Raw genomic sequence first — 17,478 nt, 5'->3', positions numbered from 1 at the left:
ACTGATGACGTGACATTGGTGACGTGACATTTAACGAGCGTTGTCTGTCAAAAACTAACGAGATACCCTTTATTAGGAAAACTTTAAAAATAGGGTCCTTTAAATAGACGAAAACAAAATAGATTACCTTTAATAGGAAAATTGTGTAAATAGATCACCTTTTTATGAAACTTTTCCTTTAATTTAATGCTTGTTTTACAATAACCAACTCATATATATTTTTAATCAAATTAAACAATATGTTTTTATCCAGTTATTGTCAGTTAAGAAATTGAGTTCGTTTCACTATTAAAAAACTGACTTTCAGCGACGACTAAATTCGTCTGAAAACAATATCACCGAGAAATTTCCTTTCTTTGATTTGTTGAGCCAACCTTTCTTTTCCTTTCTCCCGACTTTTTTGTCTGATTTTTTGAGATCATATTCTTTTCTTTTTCTTATTTCATTTGAATTTAGAGAATGAAAAGTCACACATGACGACCGAAAGAAACAGGAATTAATATGGTCACGTCAATATATGCCTAAGTTGTACTAACCTACTTTTAGTATGTGTACTTGTAGCTAAGTTGCGGCTTATATTTTTGTTATTTCAAATTTGGTGGGCGGAAAGAAAGAAGAATAATCATGGTATCGTCGGTATATATTACACGAGTGTTTTGTAATTTTGAATGTCTACCAAAGGGGAAATTTCGATGGTAAACAATGTATAAAACCACGTTTATACAAGTTTAATATATTTGATTTATATGCTCATTTAATACATACTTTTAATATTTTATGAAAGAAAATTTTTTTTATAGATAATAGGTTGAGAACTTTTAACTATTTAATTAAAAAAAAGTCAAAATTTTTTTTTTCAAGTTTTTGATAGGTACAAATATGTAATAATTATAAAGTAATTACTAATATACTAATATATATATATATATTATATATATATATATATATTTGGATAATAATTACGATTTTTAAATTATATATATAAATTAATAATGACATCACTAGGATTGGAGAGTTGTGATTTGTTAATAAATGGTTAGGTTAGTTGTGTTTTATTATATAAAAGATAAAGATAAAGATTTGGGTAGGCGAAGCTATATTGGAGAGAGAATGAAACAAATTTACTATTTTGCTTTGTAAATAGTAATGGGGAAAAGTGAAGGTGGTGTTACCACACACCTAACTTGAGTGAAATTCCTCTCACATGCTAATTTTTTAATCTATAATTGTATAATGAATAAATAATGGGCCTCCATGTTTTTTATGGATTAAAAGTTTAGCATATGAGAAAGATTTTACCCAACTTAAATGCATAACAGCAACACCTTCACTTCCCTATAGTAATTTTCGTATGACAAATGTTAGTTTAGGGAGAAAAATGCATCTTATTTCACATTTTTTTAAACTTGTGAAAGGTGATAAAATACTAAAATGTATACATAATTGAGATTCTATGTCATTCAGGTTATTCTCAATTTTCATATGGTTAATTGCTTCCACTAATAATGATAAATCTTCCCAACTTATTCTTTTAATAATATTTAGGGTTAAGTCATTGGATGAATAATATACTTTCTCTCATTAACATGGTTGCCTATTGAACTTGATTATTGATGTGTATCACCCATATACTTTTCAACTTTTTACATGGTTGACCAACTGCTGACCTAATGACCTGCTATAACAGGTTAATCTCTATTTACATGGTTGCCCATTGAACTGAATGACTAATGTGTTTTCCCTCATTAAGATGGTTGCCTATTGAATTGAATTATTAATATACATTACCCACATACTTTTCAAATTATTACATGGTTAACCGAATGTTGACCTGATGACCTATAATAACAAGTTAATCTCTATTTTTATTTTTTCAAAAATTTATTTATTTCTGCTTCATCCTCTTCATTAATTTTCAATAAAAACTTATTATATAACTATACTATAATATTATATAATAACTGTATAAGCATATACTAGATATGCTTATATTTTTAATAATATCATAATAATATAATTGTACTAACAATATAAATTAGTCTATGATCTTCAATCAACTCAATCCGTTATGACCCGTACTCTAGGATTTTACTTTTCCTTTTGATCAATAATAACTCTTCTGAAAATATTTTCAAGTCCAGTATCACCTAAATTCATGAACTGACGACCCAGTATGACCCAGTTTATGGACATTTAGGTCAATTTGAAACGAAAGAACATGATCGCCGGAATTTTTATCGGAATTTTCGCATGGAGAATCGATGAAGATAGTTTCTGGAAAAATAAAAGTAAATATAGAGTTTAACCTGTTATTGTAGGTCATCAGGTCAATATTTGGTCAACCAAGTAAAAAATAGGAAAGTATGTTGGTGATATATACTAATAATCCAGTTCAATTGACAACCATGTAAATGAGGGAAAGTACATTAGTCATCCAGTTCAATGAGCAACCATGTAAATAGAGATTAATCTGTTATACCAGGTCATCAGGTCAGCACTTGGTGAACCATGTAAAAAATTGAAAAGTATATGGCTAATACACATCAATAATCCAGTTCAATGGGCAATCATGTAAATGAGGGAAATGACATTGTTTATCCAGTGACTTAACCCTAATATTTATAAGCAGATCATGATACTTCAAAAAAAATTCAACATGAAAAAAAAAGAATTAGTGAATCACAGATCTCACATTCATATGTTACTAGAAAGATTATAAGGTTAAATTTTTTTGTATATAAATCATTTTTCTTTATTGAAACTTTATTAAACACTATATTGAAAATTTATACTTTTTACATGAATGAATACATGGAGCAAGTTTACACTCCTTTAATCAATGTGTATATTTTCTTTAAGTAAAAACTGTCACTATTTTGAAGTTTCAAATCCTCTGTTGTTGAGTTATGCATCTAAGCAGACATCTTTAAACTGGTTTGAACCCATGTCTTAGAGCCGCTTCCCACACCAAATCAACCTGGTCCACGTCGATTGCACCAACTTCGTGATGCATCCAACCTTCAAGAAGATGTACCATCCCACCGGCATGACAAGCATGAACCACACCTCTCTCCATGGTGTACTGCACAAATGAAACAAGGATAATACCTTATTCAGCAGTACTTAAAAATAGATAATGCCAATGCAGATAAAAAAAAACCAACTATTATACTGTAAAATTGTAAATTTTGTTCCCCTTGATGATTTTATGATTATTGTCACTTTGCCAACAGGTATTGTTCTGTTTTTTTACATTACCTCGCAGACGCCTAAGCCTTGTACGTCATCAGGAAGCCTCATTGCTGCAAGCTTACTATAAGTGCAATCTCTTCTGAATTCAAACACAGGTGGAACCACAAACTGATGGAAATGTGTTCCAGGCGGTGCCCATCTTTGCTGTCTTGGTGTGGTCCATTTGCCCAGAATCCACGTCTATTATATTCATCAAAAATATTTGAATCAGAACGGCTAAGAGTCTAATGTAAATATAATATCTTGAACAATGCACACAAGCTAACCTTGCAGTGTTTAGCTGCTTGATACTTGGTCACTTGTACCAATAAGTTCTGATTTTCCACTGAAGCTTCTTTCTGAATTCTTGAAAACCTTTCTGTAGATTCAGTAAGCATCTGCAGAACAATTTAGCAGTAACCCATATCAAGATACAATCCGATGGAAGTAATTAGAACTTAACCTTTTCAAGTAATGAAACTTAACCAAATGAAATTGACACCTGTGGAGTAATGAAACAATAGAAATGTTCTCAAAAACCATACCAAGACTCTAGTTTTACGACGAGCTAAGTAGAGGGCAATTGCTCTTCCAAGCTTAGAAGTAGCTCCTGTCAAAAACACCTCTTTGGTTTCTGGAGGAATCTCATTAAGAATAACTGCTGCAGTCAATGTATTTCCATGGACTACACGAACCTTGAGATTAGGAAGTTTCTTGACAAAAAGTTTCCCACCTCCATTCAACGCTTCATTCTGTAAATCCACAATTATTTACCATCAATGTGGTTTAAACTTGCATATAATCAAGATAAACGACAACTAGTTTGGCGATAACATAATGGGCAACTAGCTAACACATTTATGATATATGGACAGTTGCCCATAGCCTGCCCACAGTTGGGTAAATCTTTGGGACCAAATGCCATCATCCCCGGACCCCGGGACCAAATTACCATATCCGCCAAATTTAGAGAGGTTTGGAATTTACATACTACATTAGGCAGAGTGTTTAAGCATTTTTAGGCCTAACTTTTGTTTTGTGTAATGAGTGATGAAAGACAATTATACAAACCTTGTTCAAGGCAGCAAGACTAAGAACCTTGACACCAATTCGATCAGCCATTAGTATAGCTTCTTCAATTTTCTCATTTATGCCGTCTTTCGCAAATGGTAGAAAATACTGCAATTATATATAAACTCATTCTAAGTAAACAAAAAAAGTCCTATTTCAGTATAATATGTACACAAATAAATTGGGCCAAGTAGGTAGGTTACCATGAAACCAAATCTTGGTACAATCCAACTTTGGAGTAATTTTCCTCTAAGATGGCAGAATGAGAGCAAAAAAGGCTTTGATTTAGCCCACATGATCAATACCACCAATAAAGCATAAGGCCACATTGGGAACATGATTAGTTCTGTGACAAATGGCCATGAGCTTAGTGATCTAAACACAAATGGAACATGTAGTGATGACATGATATCAACTCCATGTGCAAGAAACACAAATTCAGGGGCTTTGGCCTTCTTGCCTACAAAAACAGTTACACAACCATTTATTAGAGTATTTAAGATATTTATCTTAAAACACAAACAATCAAACATTAAACACCTCTGATCACTATAAGATTTATAATGGATGGGTGACCACATTTGCCACTTGCTTGCCCTATCAAATTGGAAGTGTCATTTTGTTTGACCTACTTCTGACTACTTTAATGACTCGTTATATAATATGTGGATAAATGAATGGTAATTGATTTGGGTTTTTTAACAACCCAAATCCAAATCCCGCATCTGGGGTGATCCATTGTCCAAAGGCCATAGCTGGCCCGCCCCACCCATCTATATGGAGCCCAGATCGAGATGTTCCACATTCACGGGATCGAACTAGAGACCTTTGCCTTCTAGTCTTCCTTCATTGGACACTACCATACCAATCAAGCTATGTTCTCTTGGTTACTTTAATTTGCAAAATATCAAAATTCTTGAAAACTCTGAAATACTCTAGTCAAATAGTTCACTTTTACAGTTTGGCCTATGTGTAAAAATGGTAACTTCTCAAGATTTTTATGGAAATCCATAGTGATTACCATATGTCATAGAGCTATATATGGATTATAGATTGAAATATACCTTCAATTGAACTTATTTCTTTATGAAGATCCCAAGATATCTCATTCATGGTCTTTCCCAAAACATCAAAGAGAGGCATAAAGAGGCAAAAATTAGTCTTCATGTCTCTATGGTGTATAAAATGGTACCTAACCAAAGAAAAAAAAATTACAATGATGATTAAGTGTCTATTAGTTACTCGTTAATTTATCAATGTATAAAACTTACGTCGGCGTGTAGATAAGCCATTTGAGTTTAGGCAGAGTATCGAAAATGTGATGAGGAACAACTTCGACATTACTATGCCCCATACATCTAAGGAGATCAAATACCAAAACATAACCGTAGAACATGATGACTGAACCATGTCCAATCAATGTAGTCCCAAAGATCGGAACTCCTATAACTATACAAAATAATAAATGCTCCAAAAAAGTAGCATGCCCAGCTGCATCAAAAATAGTAAAACTTAAGCTAGAAGAAACGGTGAGTAAACAAATTTGATACAACTGATCTCATACAAAAGTTTAAACCAACTGGGTTGCATCAAGTGGTTGGAGCCCTTGTCTCTGGGTACAGAGGTCTAAGATTTTGATCTTTATGCCCAGCAAGACTAGAAGTCTTTCTCTACCTTTGGTAGAAACTGGAGCAGCCTCTTTATCTTAGATAGGAGTAAGGTTGTCTACATGTCAACCTCCCCATACACCATAAAATATGGTACTGGGACCCAAAACCCGTGGAAGATGACATTGGGTGTTACGTTTTATGATCTCATACAAAAGATTGAGTTTTGTGCCATTAACTTATTGACCCTTTTACCTGTATATGGATGATTCACTTCAGAACTATGGTGTAGCCAGTGATATTGTTGGAATAGATAAGATGAATGTAATAATCTATGAAGCCAATAATATAGAGGTTCTGAGAACCCAATATGAAAGACTATACAAGTTAGAATCCCGGTTGTTTTCCAAATAGGAAGATTAGTCATTAAAGGATTCATCAAGAAGATTATTGAAGCCACATATGCTTGAAGTATGATAAAATTGTCCCTGTAATTAAATTAAAGAGAAAAATCGCAAAAACTTCAATTTGTGACCTCAAATTAAAGAACCTCAAATTATATCATATATGAAGGCAAAAGACATACATACCAATGCCATTCTCTATCGATTTGATCAAAACCAATGCCTTTATGAGATAATCGATGATTTCGATTAAGAAAAAGCATGTTATTACATGAACTCCATAACTGATGCACAAGTCCTCTTAGCGAAGACAAGATTAGGATATGCAAACACCAAATATACTCGCTTCGCCTCTTTTCATATAGTGTTGAATATATGAACTCAACAAGAAGTGGCACAAACAAAAGGTACTGATTCAAGCAAGAAAACTTAAACTTTTAGACTAAAAAAGCTATACTAAATATATCACCAATATATATAAATGGAAAAAGTAAACATTTTTAGAAATACATGCCTTGTTACTTCCCAAATTTTGCCATGGCCAATCAAATAATGGTGCTCCAATTTTCCCTGAGGCAAAAAGTTTTTCATCTTCTACATCTTTTTCGAATTTTTCAAGCAAATTTTCCTTTTGGGTATCCATTGTTTTAAAGAAAGATTTTGAACTTCAAAAAAAAATCCTCAAAACTCACTACTTTTATATATATATATATATATATATCTTTAAATACTTGAGCTAGGCTTCAAATACTTATCTGTGTTATTGGACAGCACAAGTGATGAGGACGTATACACATAATACATGCATATATAGTAGATACAATTATGTAATAATGATTATACACGTGTAATGGCTTAATTAGATAAAATAAAAATAGAAGTGAGGATAGCAGTTAAGGGTACCAATCAAGTAATTAATCAAGACTAATTGGCAGGCAAGTAACAACAATACAATGATGCAACGGAAGGAATTAATAAAGGCTGGCAAAATGTCCAATGGAGGGTGGTGGTGGTTTTTAGTTGAGAAATTGTTGGCGATTTTTCAATTTTTTTTAGAGTTTTGATCCTCATTAAATTGTTGCAGTTTGCGAGCAGCTATAATATGATGTTATAAAGTCAAAAATTCCCATGGAATTCATGGAGCCACGTACGATGTGATCGAATTTAACTCACTTAATATTGTCTTTAACTGATTATAGACTTGTAGTTATGATAGGATTTGGTGTTTTAGCATTTATAGAACTTTTTTATTATACATACAAAGATGTTCAAACTAACATCTAAATTTAGCCCCCAATCCAGAAGTTTGGAAAATGTCATACACTATCTTGAATTGGGGTTAGAAAATGTTGGGGAAATTCGTGAATAACGAACAGATAACCGGATATAATTAAACTCTGAAAGGCGTGTAATCACTTTCAGATTGAATCAATTTGGCGGTTCACCCAAACTATTCAATCGGATACAATTCAGAGAATTAAGTACGTTCTGTGTGTTTATTATTTGAGAGAAAAGAACCAGAAAGAAGAAAGAAAAAAGAATGATCAGAAAGTTTGTTACGGGTTGTATAAATCCACCAGAAGGCAGTTATTTGCAAGGTTTCGAAATTGCCATTTTTAGTCCCTCAGCTCGACCCCAACCAGGGGCTCTGCCCCTTGGACCCCGCCAGGGGCTGCCGCCCCTTAGACCCCGCTCCCAGGGGCGCTGCCCCCGGACCCCCGTACCTTAGGGGCTTCGCCCCTAAGGTCATAATAAATTCAAATAGGCGTGCACTCCACACCACCAATCCTATATGATGTATTATTATGACAATACTGATCAAACAAGTTAACCCAATTACATTAAAATATCCAACAGAAAATATGTCATCACTTGTATTTTTGGTTATTTTATCATTTTATGTTATTTTTAGATAAAGAAAAATGATCAAATTGACTAGGGATGTCATTGGTTGAGAAAAAAGCCGCGGTAAGCATATAACCATCCGTTATGGATGAGTAAAGCCCATAAAGTTGACCAGCGGATACATGTACGAGGTTTATAATTTTCACTAGCAATTGTGTTTTTAAAGATATATAATCGACTAATTATCGGTCCTGACGGAACGATATGTCATCTCCATTTCAAATCCGAATATATCACCCCATTTGTTTTATTTTAAATGTCATATTTTCATTTTTAGTTTTTTTATTCTCTAACTTTGATATATATTTTTATTTATGCTATACAACACTTAATATAAAATATATAAATGAGTTAGGTTTTTAAAATATCTTTCATTAATATGAATTTCATCTAGTACTATATAATTTTTTCAAATAAATTTACGATCAAACTTAAAGAAAGAAGATTTTGAAAAATACTCTGTTGCAATCTTTGAATAAACAGGAAGAATGTGCTTATTCCAACTGTGGGGAAGATTAAGGGTGTTCAAACGGCTAAGTCTCGGTTTTGAGGGGTTAAATTGTTCGGTTTAAATGGTTTTTTGAAAATTTTAATACCGCCCAACACTCAAACCAACTATATTCATAACCAATCCAAACCAACCAAATAAGCTTTCGGTTTATTTGGTTCAGTTATTGTTTAACCGAATGTGATCATGCATGATAATAAACATCGATCAAAATGTAGATTTAATTGTCCATTCCACACCATCCAAGAGAAACTAATAATTAAAAACCACACCATTGCATTAAACAAATCAGGAAAACGATTTCAATTTCAGTGTTAAGAGTGAGGGATTTCAAAATTGAAATCAATTTGGTCATAAAAATCCTTCATTCCCAAAATTAAAAAGATACGTAGTGAAGTGTACCTCGGCCGTTCTAAAAATAAAAGTGTACCTCGGGTTCGGGCGATCCCCAAAATATTATTTTCATACCCATAACCAATCCAAAACCCACTTAAATAATTCGATTGAACCACTAAACCGACCTAAATCCAAATAACCCAAAATTATTTAACCAAAATACATTTGGATTTGGTGGTTTTTCGGGTCTACCCAAATAATGAACAACCCTAGGTAAGATGGGATGACAAAATACCCCTGCACGTGCCTGCGTGCCATCATGTGCACACTTGATGACAACCTTTAAAGGATTAGTCAAAATAATGACCAAGATTGCTAAAATATCTTAAAACAAAAACCCTCATTGTAACGATCTTCGAGTAGAAATTCCATTATTAAAGTGGACAAACCACAAGGACCAGTTTTGCCTTTAACTCTTATTTTTTTCATTAAGTAGTTTTATTTTTCATATATAAAACCCAAAAAGATTTGAGGCGCCAAAGTTGTATCTTTTTTGGAGTTTTCATTGCATTTTTTTGCAATCTGCTACGCTATCGGTCAAGCCATAAAAAAGAAAAAAAAAAAAGGTTAGAACTCATGAAACCACGCCCACAAAGTTGGCCGATGTTAATGTTTATCTATATTTATTACGAGTACATATTTTCTTAACTTGTGCTTTTAAAGTCACACTTATTATTATTTTTTAAAAAAGTTTAAGTTCGCTTGAAACTTTGTGTCATGATTCGACAGCGAGATATCTAACATACGTTGTCGTAACGAAGTTCGCACTAGAAAGCTCATTCGAAGTAAAATTGCCTATTTCAAATTCTCAATGGGGAAAACCCCTTACTAATGCGCCCAAAAATACGACGATTAATCAGGTAAACCCTGTTTCCACATATTTGAACTTGAGCATACCCAAGTCAAACCCCCGTAAAAAAAACTACCTATATCTTACACTTATTACTTTATTAGTAAAGGTATTATATATAACAATTAAAGAGACATTTGCTACCGTAAATTTTTTAATATTTTTACTTTTATCACAAAACTTTAAAAACTATACTTTTTACACAATACCAATTTTAATTACAATAAACTTTTATACTTTTATATTTTTAACACCAACTTTTTTTCTTCTACATTTTTGCCCCCCAATTAAACTATATATTTTTTAACTTTTGTCATGAAAATTTCATTTTTTTTACTTTTCACCATATAACTTTTAGATTTTTTTTCCCTTTGTGAACAAAGTTTCATATTCTCAACTTGTTACCACATAACTTTAAATTTTCCAAATTCAGCTACCAAAACTTCTTTTTCTTTACTATTTTCACATAACTTTTCACTTTTGAACTTTTGCCACGCAAGTTTCATTTTATATAACTTTTAAATGTATAGATGTTACGTAATGTCTTTCGGGCCAACGCCCGGGGGAAAAAAAACTAGTTTGAAATACATAATATTAATATGGATCATTGGACCCTATAATAATATTCATCGACCAAGATTCATCTAGGAGGTTAGAAGATACATTGAGATTAGATACAATTTATATAGTTAATAAATAGGTTATTATATGAGTTTTGCTTATATAGGGGTTAGGTATTGTAAAACAACTATTAAAGTAAAACAAATAAGACATGATCTTGACCCTTGGATCATGGTTAAATTGATGCACAAAGATTCATGAAGCAATTGATGCACAATGATTTTCATGATGCACGGTGATCTTCAGTTAAGAAAAACCTATTGTTTTATTTATTTTACTTTAATACTTGTTTTATTTTACCTAAAACCTGCTTATATATATCAAGTTGACGATATGTCGAATTAAGTATCCACAATATTTTTCTCTTTATGTATCCACAATATTGACTTATTGATCGAGTAGAATATTCATCTTGTTCAGATTTCCGAAATCACTCACCTTAACATATCTTAAAGGTAGAAAAACATAAAAAGTTCATAATCACAAAAGATTTAGCCGATGAAGAATCTGTAAAACGAAAACTAAATTTTAAATACAATACTGATTTTTGATCGGCTCCACATTCAGTTAGTTTAGCACTAAACTAGTCAATTGTGAAGGTCAAGTTTTGTCCCCTATATCCCCAATTTTTTGTACTGAGATTGGGGTCATTTGGCTTAGCTTATTAAAGGGACTTATTAGCTTATTTACGTTTGTGAGACCATGAAATTTTAAGAACACCCATATAATTACGGTTTGTGAGATAAAAGATTTTGAATGAATTGGAAGAATAAATGATTTATGGAGGAGATAGAAAAAAAATGATTGGTTGAGATTTGAAGAGAGAGAAAGGGTGTTTGATAATATAGAATTGATAGAAAGGGCATTTTAGGAAAGTATAAATGTTGAAATTTAAAATGTTAGACAGGGGAATCTGCTTTATAATATAGTATAGGTATAGATAAGCTTCTTTTTATGTCCAAACAACTTCATCTTATCGATTTATTAGCCTTAATAAGTTAGTTTTTATAAGCTAAAGATGTGAAACTTTTTAAGTTGGCCTATTAATACTGATAATCTTTTTGTTAATGAAACATAAGCTAAAAAAAATACCGAGTATAAGATAAGCCAAAAGGAATGTGTAAATATTAACTAGTTAATTACCATTAACACTTAAAACGAAATCACAAGTACCTTTAATGAATCAGTCGGCCCGATTATGACCTTATTATTATTGTGATAAAGAGTTTGATTACAAAAAGAAAATACAAAATCTTAAGCTATATGCTCAAGATTAATTACAGAATCAATAGCAGAAATATATATTTGATCAAGGAGATCAAGATATATATATATATATATATATATCAAATATAAACCAGAGAACAAAGAAAATATTTGTGTGTGAAAAATATGGCTGCATGTCTCGGCCCAAAAAACCTAAGTGAGTATATATCCTGGAGAAGAATATCAGCTTCCAACTTTAATCCCTGAACTTTGCTTCTTGATAGAATTAGCTCCAAACTTCATCAAATATTTAATATTTGCACAACAACCCTTGAACTTATATCAACCTGCTAAAGAGCATCCAAACCGGCATAACCTAGTAAGTGCGTAAAAATTAAGATATATAAGATAGTATTAAGGTTGATAATTTAACATCCCCCATCAACCTTAACACTAAACAAATCTTTTAAACCCAACTTGGAGCTCAGCAAATGATGTTGACCAGCACTTAAACTCTTGGTAAAAATGTCAGCAGTGTTATCCTTTGAGTCAAGTTTTATAACCTTGATCAAACCAGCATTAATCTTTTCTCTTACAAAATGTAAGTCAATTTCTAAGTGTTTAGTTCTTTCATGGAACACAGGATTCCCAGCAATCTGGATTGCAGATTTATTGTCACAAAAAATACCAACAGGAAGCATATTTCCAATATTTAAGTCAAGTAACAAATGTATGATCCAAAGGATTTCACAAGTTACTGAAGCTAAGGCCCTATATTTTGCTTCTGCAGAAGACCTAGCAACAGTAGGTTGCTTTTTACTTTTCCAGGAAACAAGTGAACCTCCAAGAAAAATACCAAACCCTGTAACAGACCTTCTAGTATTGAGACATCTTCCCCAGTCAGAATCAACATAACCACAAAGATCAAACTTATCTGTTTTGATAAACTGAACACCTTTTCCTAGTGATAATTTCAAGTACCTCAAAACTCTAAAGGCTAATTGTAAGTGCTCTTCAGTAGGAGCATGCATAAATTGGCTCAAAGCATGCACATAGTAATTAATATTAGGCCTAGTAAGGGTTAAATAAATCAACTTTCCAATTAACTTTTGATAAACAGAAATATTACTAAAAGGTTTATTCTTATCAGTGGTTCTTGAGATAGTATAATTGACTTCCATGGGAGTTTTCATAGGCTTACATCCAAGTAATCCAAACTCATATAACAATTCCATACAATACTTCCTTTGAGACAAACAAATTCCATTAGTATTATATAACACTTCAATACCAAGAAAGTATTTAAGTTTCCCCAAGTCTTTAATTAAGAACTTTGTTTGTAAAAACAGTTTCACCTTTTCAGTTTCACTTACACTATTACCAGTGAGAACAATATCATCCACATACATAAACAAAGCAAGGAAAACAAACTCCTTTTTATACACAAATAAAGAATAATCACTCTTGCTTTGAACAAAACCATATTCACATAGAGAAAGACTGAGTTTTTCATTCCATTGCCTAGGTGCTTGTTTTAGACCATAAAGAGATTTGAGTAACTTGCATACTTTATTACTATTACTATCATAGTATCCTTCTGGCAAACACATATAAACATCTTCATGAAGATCACCATAAAGAAAAGCATTATTAATGTCTAATTGAAAGAGAGGCCAGTCATTATGAACAGCAATGGAAAGTAAACACCTAACACTGACCATCTTAACAATAGGAGAGAAGGTTTCATCATAATCTACACCTTCCCTTTGACTATATCCCTTAGCAACCAGCCTAGCTTTGTATCTCTCAATCTCACCACCAGCTTTATACTTGATGTTAAAGATCCATTTACAACCAATAGGTTCTCTTCCTTTAGGAAGATCAAAAATTTCCCTAAGTATTATTCTTATGTAAAGCTTCCATTTCATTATTCATAGCTTGTATCCAATTTAAATCTTTTGAGGCTTCATAAAAATTCTTTGGTTCAACCCCTTTGTTTAAATTTGAAATAAAACAATGATTTTCAGAACTCAAGTTAGCATAACACACAACTATGTCTATACTATACTTAACATTTCCCACAACATAGTCTTTTAAATAACTAGGTTGCTTAGAAGTTCTTTCAGATTTTCTAGTATTAGCAACTTGGTTTATATGATCTTGTATTTCAATTTCATCAAAAACATTAGCATCCATTCCCTCAGAATTTATATTATCATCAAGTGATGCAGATGGCTCATGCCTTGTGGTAGTTCTAGAATCATCATTCATACTACTGCCAAACAGTTCTGAATTATTAAATTCATAAATTGTGGTAGATGGAGAATGTGTTTTTGAACTTCCAGACAAGTTAGAACCTTTGCCATCACTTCTGTTATTGTGCTTCTCTTCATCATTGGGAATAAGGTCATGAAGATTGTCATTATCAGAAAACCAGTTATTAAAAAAATTTAAATGATTAACAGAATTACTTTCTTTTTCTTCCAAACTATTTTGAGAAAAAGCTTTCATTTTAAAGGGAAACAAAGTTTCATAAAACTTAACATCTCTGGAATAAAAAATATTTTTTGAATCCAAACTATAAACTTTATAACCTTTTTTAGAATGACCATAGCCAATGAGAACACATCTTTTAGCTCTATTGCTGAATTTATCAAAATTATTTAGCACAGTAGCATAACAAAGACAACCAAAAGACCTTAAGTGATCTAGAGAAGGATCAACTTTATAAATCATATAATAAGGAGAACTACCATTTAGCACAGATGAAGGAAGCCTGCTAATCAAATAGGTAGCAGTTAGAATACACTCACTCCACAAATTAAGAGGTAATCCCCCCTGAAACATAAGGGATCTTGCAACATTAAAAAGATGCCTATGTTTCTTTTCTACAATGCCATTTTGTTAAGGAGTGTAAGCAATAGTGGTTTGATGAAAAATACCTTTGTCAATACAAAACTGTTTCATGTTAAAATTTATAAACTCAGAACCACTATCTGTTCTAATTACTTTGATTTTTTTTTTTATCAAATTGAGTTTCTAAGAGTAAAGCATACTCTTTTATCTTATAAAAAACTTCATCTTTAGATTTAATAAGATAAGTCCAAATAGCCCTAGAGAAATCATCTACAATAGTCAGAAAATACTTATACTCTTCCCTACTTACAACCCTGTAAGGTCCCCACAAGTCCATATGAATTAAATCACCCAAACAATGTGAGGTGTGATCACTTAAAGGGAAAGGTTCCCTGGTCTGTTAGCTTTGTGACAAATGTCACAAGGTAAAGTATCAAAATTAATATCAACATTGATCTTATCCTTAAGAATATTTAATACTTGGTCTGCAGGGTGCCCTAGTCTACTATGCCACAGAGATTGAGAAACATAGCAAGTAAACACACAATTATTAGACACGCCTTGAAAAGAAGAATGATCATCAAGCACATACAGACCACCTCTCTGACTACCAGTCCAAAGAGTGGTTCTTGTTTTCAAATCCTGAATATAACACTTATTTTCATCAAAACCAATGAATCTTTTATTGTCTTTAGCCAATTTATGTATACTTAATAAATTCACACAATACTCAGGAATAACCAACACATCAAACAGAGTAACCATTTTGTTTAATTTAAGATTACCAATCATAACAATTTTAGCCACAGTTCCATTAGGATGACCAACACTAAGATTTAGATTTGAAACATCAATACCATTCTCAATTTTATCAGAATTAAAAGTCATGTGCTGGTTAGCACCAGAATCAGATATCCACCCATTATGTTTGGTTTTAGAACTATCATTGTTTGCAGCAAAGAACTTATCAAAATTTTGATTGAAAAAATGTTAGCATTAAAAAAACTACCTGCCATATTGGCATGATTACCAAAAACTTCAGCTTTGTCACTTAAAAAGACTCATAAGTCTTGTCATCTGTTCAGTTGAAAGAGAGAAAGAAGTAGAAGCAGGACTAGTACTAGTACTAGAACTAGCACCAGTTTTATCAGTATTAGAAACATACTTATTTGAAACAACATTGTTATTATAAACATTTCTTTGAGAAGACTGAAAATTGGATTTCTTTTTATAACCAGGTGGATATCCAACAAGCTCAAAACATCTATCAATAGTATGTCCTACACCTTTACAATGTGTGCAGTTTAGATTAGTATTAGGACCTCTATTGAAATTATTACCACTATTAAACTTTTTTCTGTTATCCACAAATTTAGAAGCAAAAGCATTAGAAGAAGACTTATTGACCACAGAATTCATAGAAGCATTTCTAAGAGACTCTTCTCTAGATAATAAAGCATAAGCAGATTTCACAGAAGGTAGGGGATCATTAGTAAGAATCTGACTCCTAACAGAATGATAAGATTCATCTAGACCCATAAGAAACTGCATTTGCTTAATCAATTTATTATGTTCTTGAAAATCTTTAGCAACATGACAGACACAAGTAGGAAGTTTAATTAGAGCATCAAATTGTTTCCATAGTGAATTAAGCTTATGATAATATTCAGATAATGCAGAACCATTTTGACACAATGAATTTATCTTGTTATGCAAATTAAAAGTGACAACACCATCTACTTTATCATAAGTTTCTTTGAATTTAGACCACACTACAGAAGCATTTTTAGAAAAAATTTGACCTAGATACAATTCTTCTGTTACACAATTAAGAATCCAAGATAACACAACTGCATTGCACCTATCCCATTGTTGAGCCAAAATTTCATCCTCATCAGACCTAACACAAGTTCCATCTATAAAACCTTTTTATTTTTGGTTTCCAAAGCAAGTAACATAGCACAACTCCATACATTGTAATTTTCAGTAACTTTTAACTTTAAGCTTATAAGAGGTGTGTTTGTAATGTCACTAGCATGCAGATACAAGGGATTTCCAAAATCCAACTTACTTATTTTAGTTATCTCAACATCATTATCATTATCAGAATCATTATGCACAGAATGAGGTGGAGTATTACCATGAACAGAACTAGGTGGAGTATTCACCATTGTAACAACAATACAGAAACAATCAAATAGAACAAGCAAGACAATTAATCAAACAAAACAAGAAAAATTGTAACACCCCAACTAAGGCGAAACAATGAGATGTACAGAAAGTCGAGTATTCAAAACAAAGGATTATAAATAACATTTACCATAGCTTTATTTGATAAAAATAATTTACAATGTACAAATATGTGAACCAATTTCCAAGTACAAATGCGTCCACCATACTTGGATATTAAGTCCACGAACCAAATAACAAGCACATGAAATAGGAAACTACAATGATCAAGGCGGATTCCATTGCCTATCACAAGGTTTGATCTTTGACTCCAAAGTGCAATGCAAATAATCATGAAGCATTTAAATCCTCAATGCTTAAGCTTATTTCCTGAAAAGCATGAAGAAAAAGTGTCAACTACGAAAACGTAGTTGGTGAGTGCATATGTTTTTATATAAATCTTGGTACATCACCGTTTTAGTACTTAGAAAACCGATTACTATTACATTTCGAAATATCCAAACCATATGATCGACAAAATTTTAATATCATGTTATCAAGTTTCCAAATACCATAATGTCATATCAAGACTTGGAAAAATCCATAGTAAAAATTCAGGTTCTCATTTGTCAAATCATCATGAGAGAAAAAATA

General features: G+C 32.0%; 2 protein-coding genes across 3 annotated transcripts; both read right to left on the bottom strand.

Moving 5' to 3' along the window:
• Positions 1-2,701: 2,701 nt before the first annotated feature.
• LOC122607219 (very-long-chain aldehyde decarbonylase CER3-like) lies at positions 2,702-7,005 on the bottom strand. Of its 2 annotated transcripts, XM_043780150.1 has the most exons (11): positions 6,828-7,005; positions 6,500-6,723; positions 6,165-6,397; positions 5,574-5,793; positions 5,367-5,494; positions 4,506-4,762; positions 4,303-4,410; positions 3,777-3,983; positions 3,519-3,629; positions 3,259-3,432; positions 2,702-3,082 (listed from the first exon to the last, which is right to left on the bottom strand). In XM_043780150.1, the coding sequence occupies exons 1-11, from the start codon at positions 6,954-6,956 to the stop codon at positions 2,927-2,929; spliced, it is 1,947 nt and encodes a 648-aa protein (XP_043636085.1). In that variant the 5' UTR covers positions 6,957-7,005; the 3' UTR covers positions 2,702-2,926. The 2 variants fall into 2 exon arrangements, with proteins under 2 accessions (XP_043636085.1, XP_043636086.1); XM_043780151.1 differs by lacking the exon at positions 6,828-7,005 and having other exon boundaries at positions 6,496-6,548.
• Positions 7,006-15,702: 8,697 nt separating this feature from the next.
• LOC122607266 lies at positions 15,703-16,826 on the bottom strand. Its single transcript, XM_043780202.1, has 2 exons — positions 16,727-16,826; positions 15,703-16,580 (listed from the first exon to the last, which is right to left on the bottom strand). The coding sequence occupies exons 1-2, from the start codon at positions 16,824-16,826 to the stop codon at positions 15,703-15,705; spliced, it is 978 nt and encodes a 325-aa protein (XP_043636137.1).
• Positions 16,827-17,478: the final 652 nt, after the last annotated feature.

This window comes from Erigeron canadensis, chromosome 7 (genome assembly GCF_010389155.1).
Source record: "Erigeron canadensis isolate Cc75 chromosome 7, C_canadensis_v1, whole genome shotgun sequence".
Classification (NCBI taxonomy): domain Eukaryota; kingdom Viridiplantae; phylum Streptophyta; class Magnoliopsida; order Asterales; family Asteraceae; genus Erigeron; species Erigeron canadensis.
Note: the sequence above shows the minus strand (reverse complement) of the source record. Positions and strands in the feature narration are given on the sequence as shown.

Bases quoted from the DNA above. Each gene is read 5' to 3' on its own strand.
- LOC122607219 (XM_043780150.1), bottom strand. From the start codon at position 6,956: ATGGATACCCAAAAGGAAAATTTGCTTGAAAAATTCGAAAAAGATGTA. The intron at 3,984-4,302 runs GTTTGTATAATT...GTGGATTTACAG, and splicing joins GTCTTGCTGCCTTGAACAAG to AATGAAGCGTTGAATGGAGG. The intron at 3,630-3,776 runs GTATGGTTTTTG...ATTGTTCTGCAG, and splicing joins GTCGTAAAACTAGAGTCTTG to ATGCTTACTGAATCTACAGA.
- LOC122607266 (XM_043780202.1), bottom strand. From the start codon at position 16,826: ATGGTGAATACTCCACCTAGTTCTGTTCATGGTAATACTCCACCTCAT. The intron at 16,581-16,726 runs GTAAGTTGGATT...AAAAATAAAAAG, and splicing joins TGTTGAGATAACTAAAATAA to GTTTTATAGATGGAACTTGT.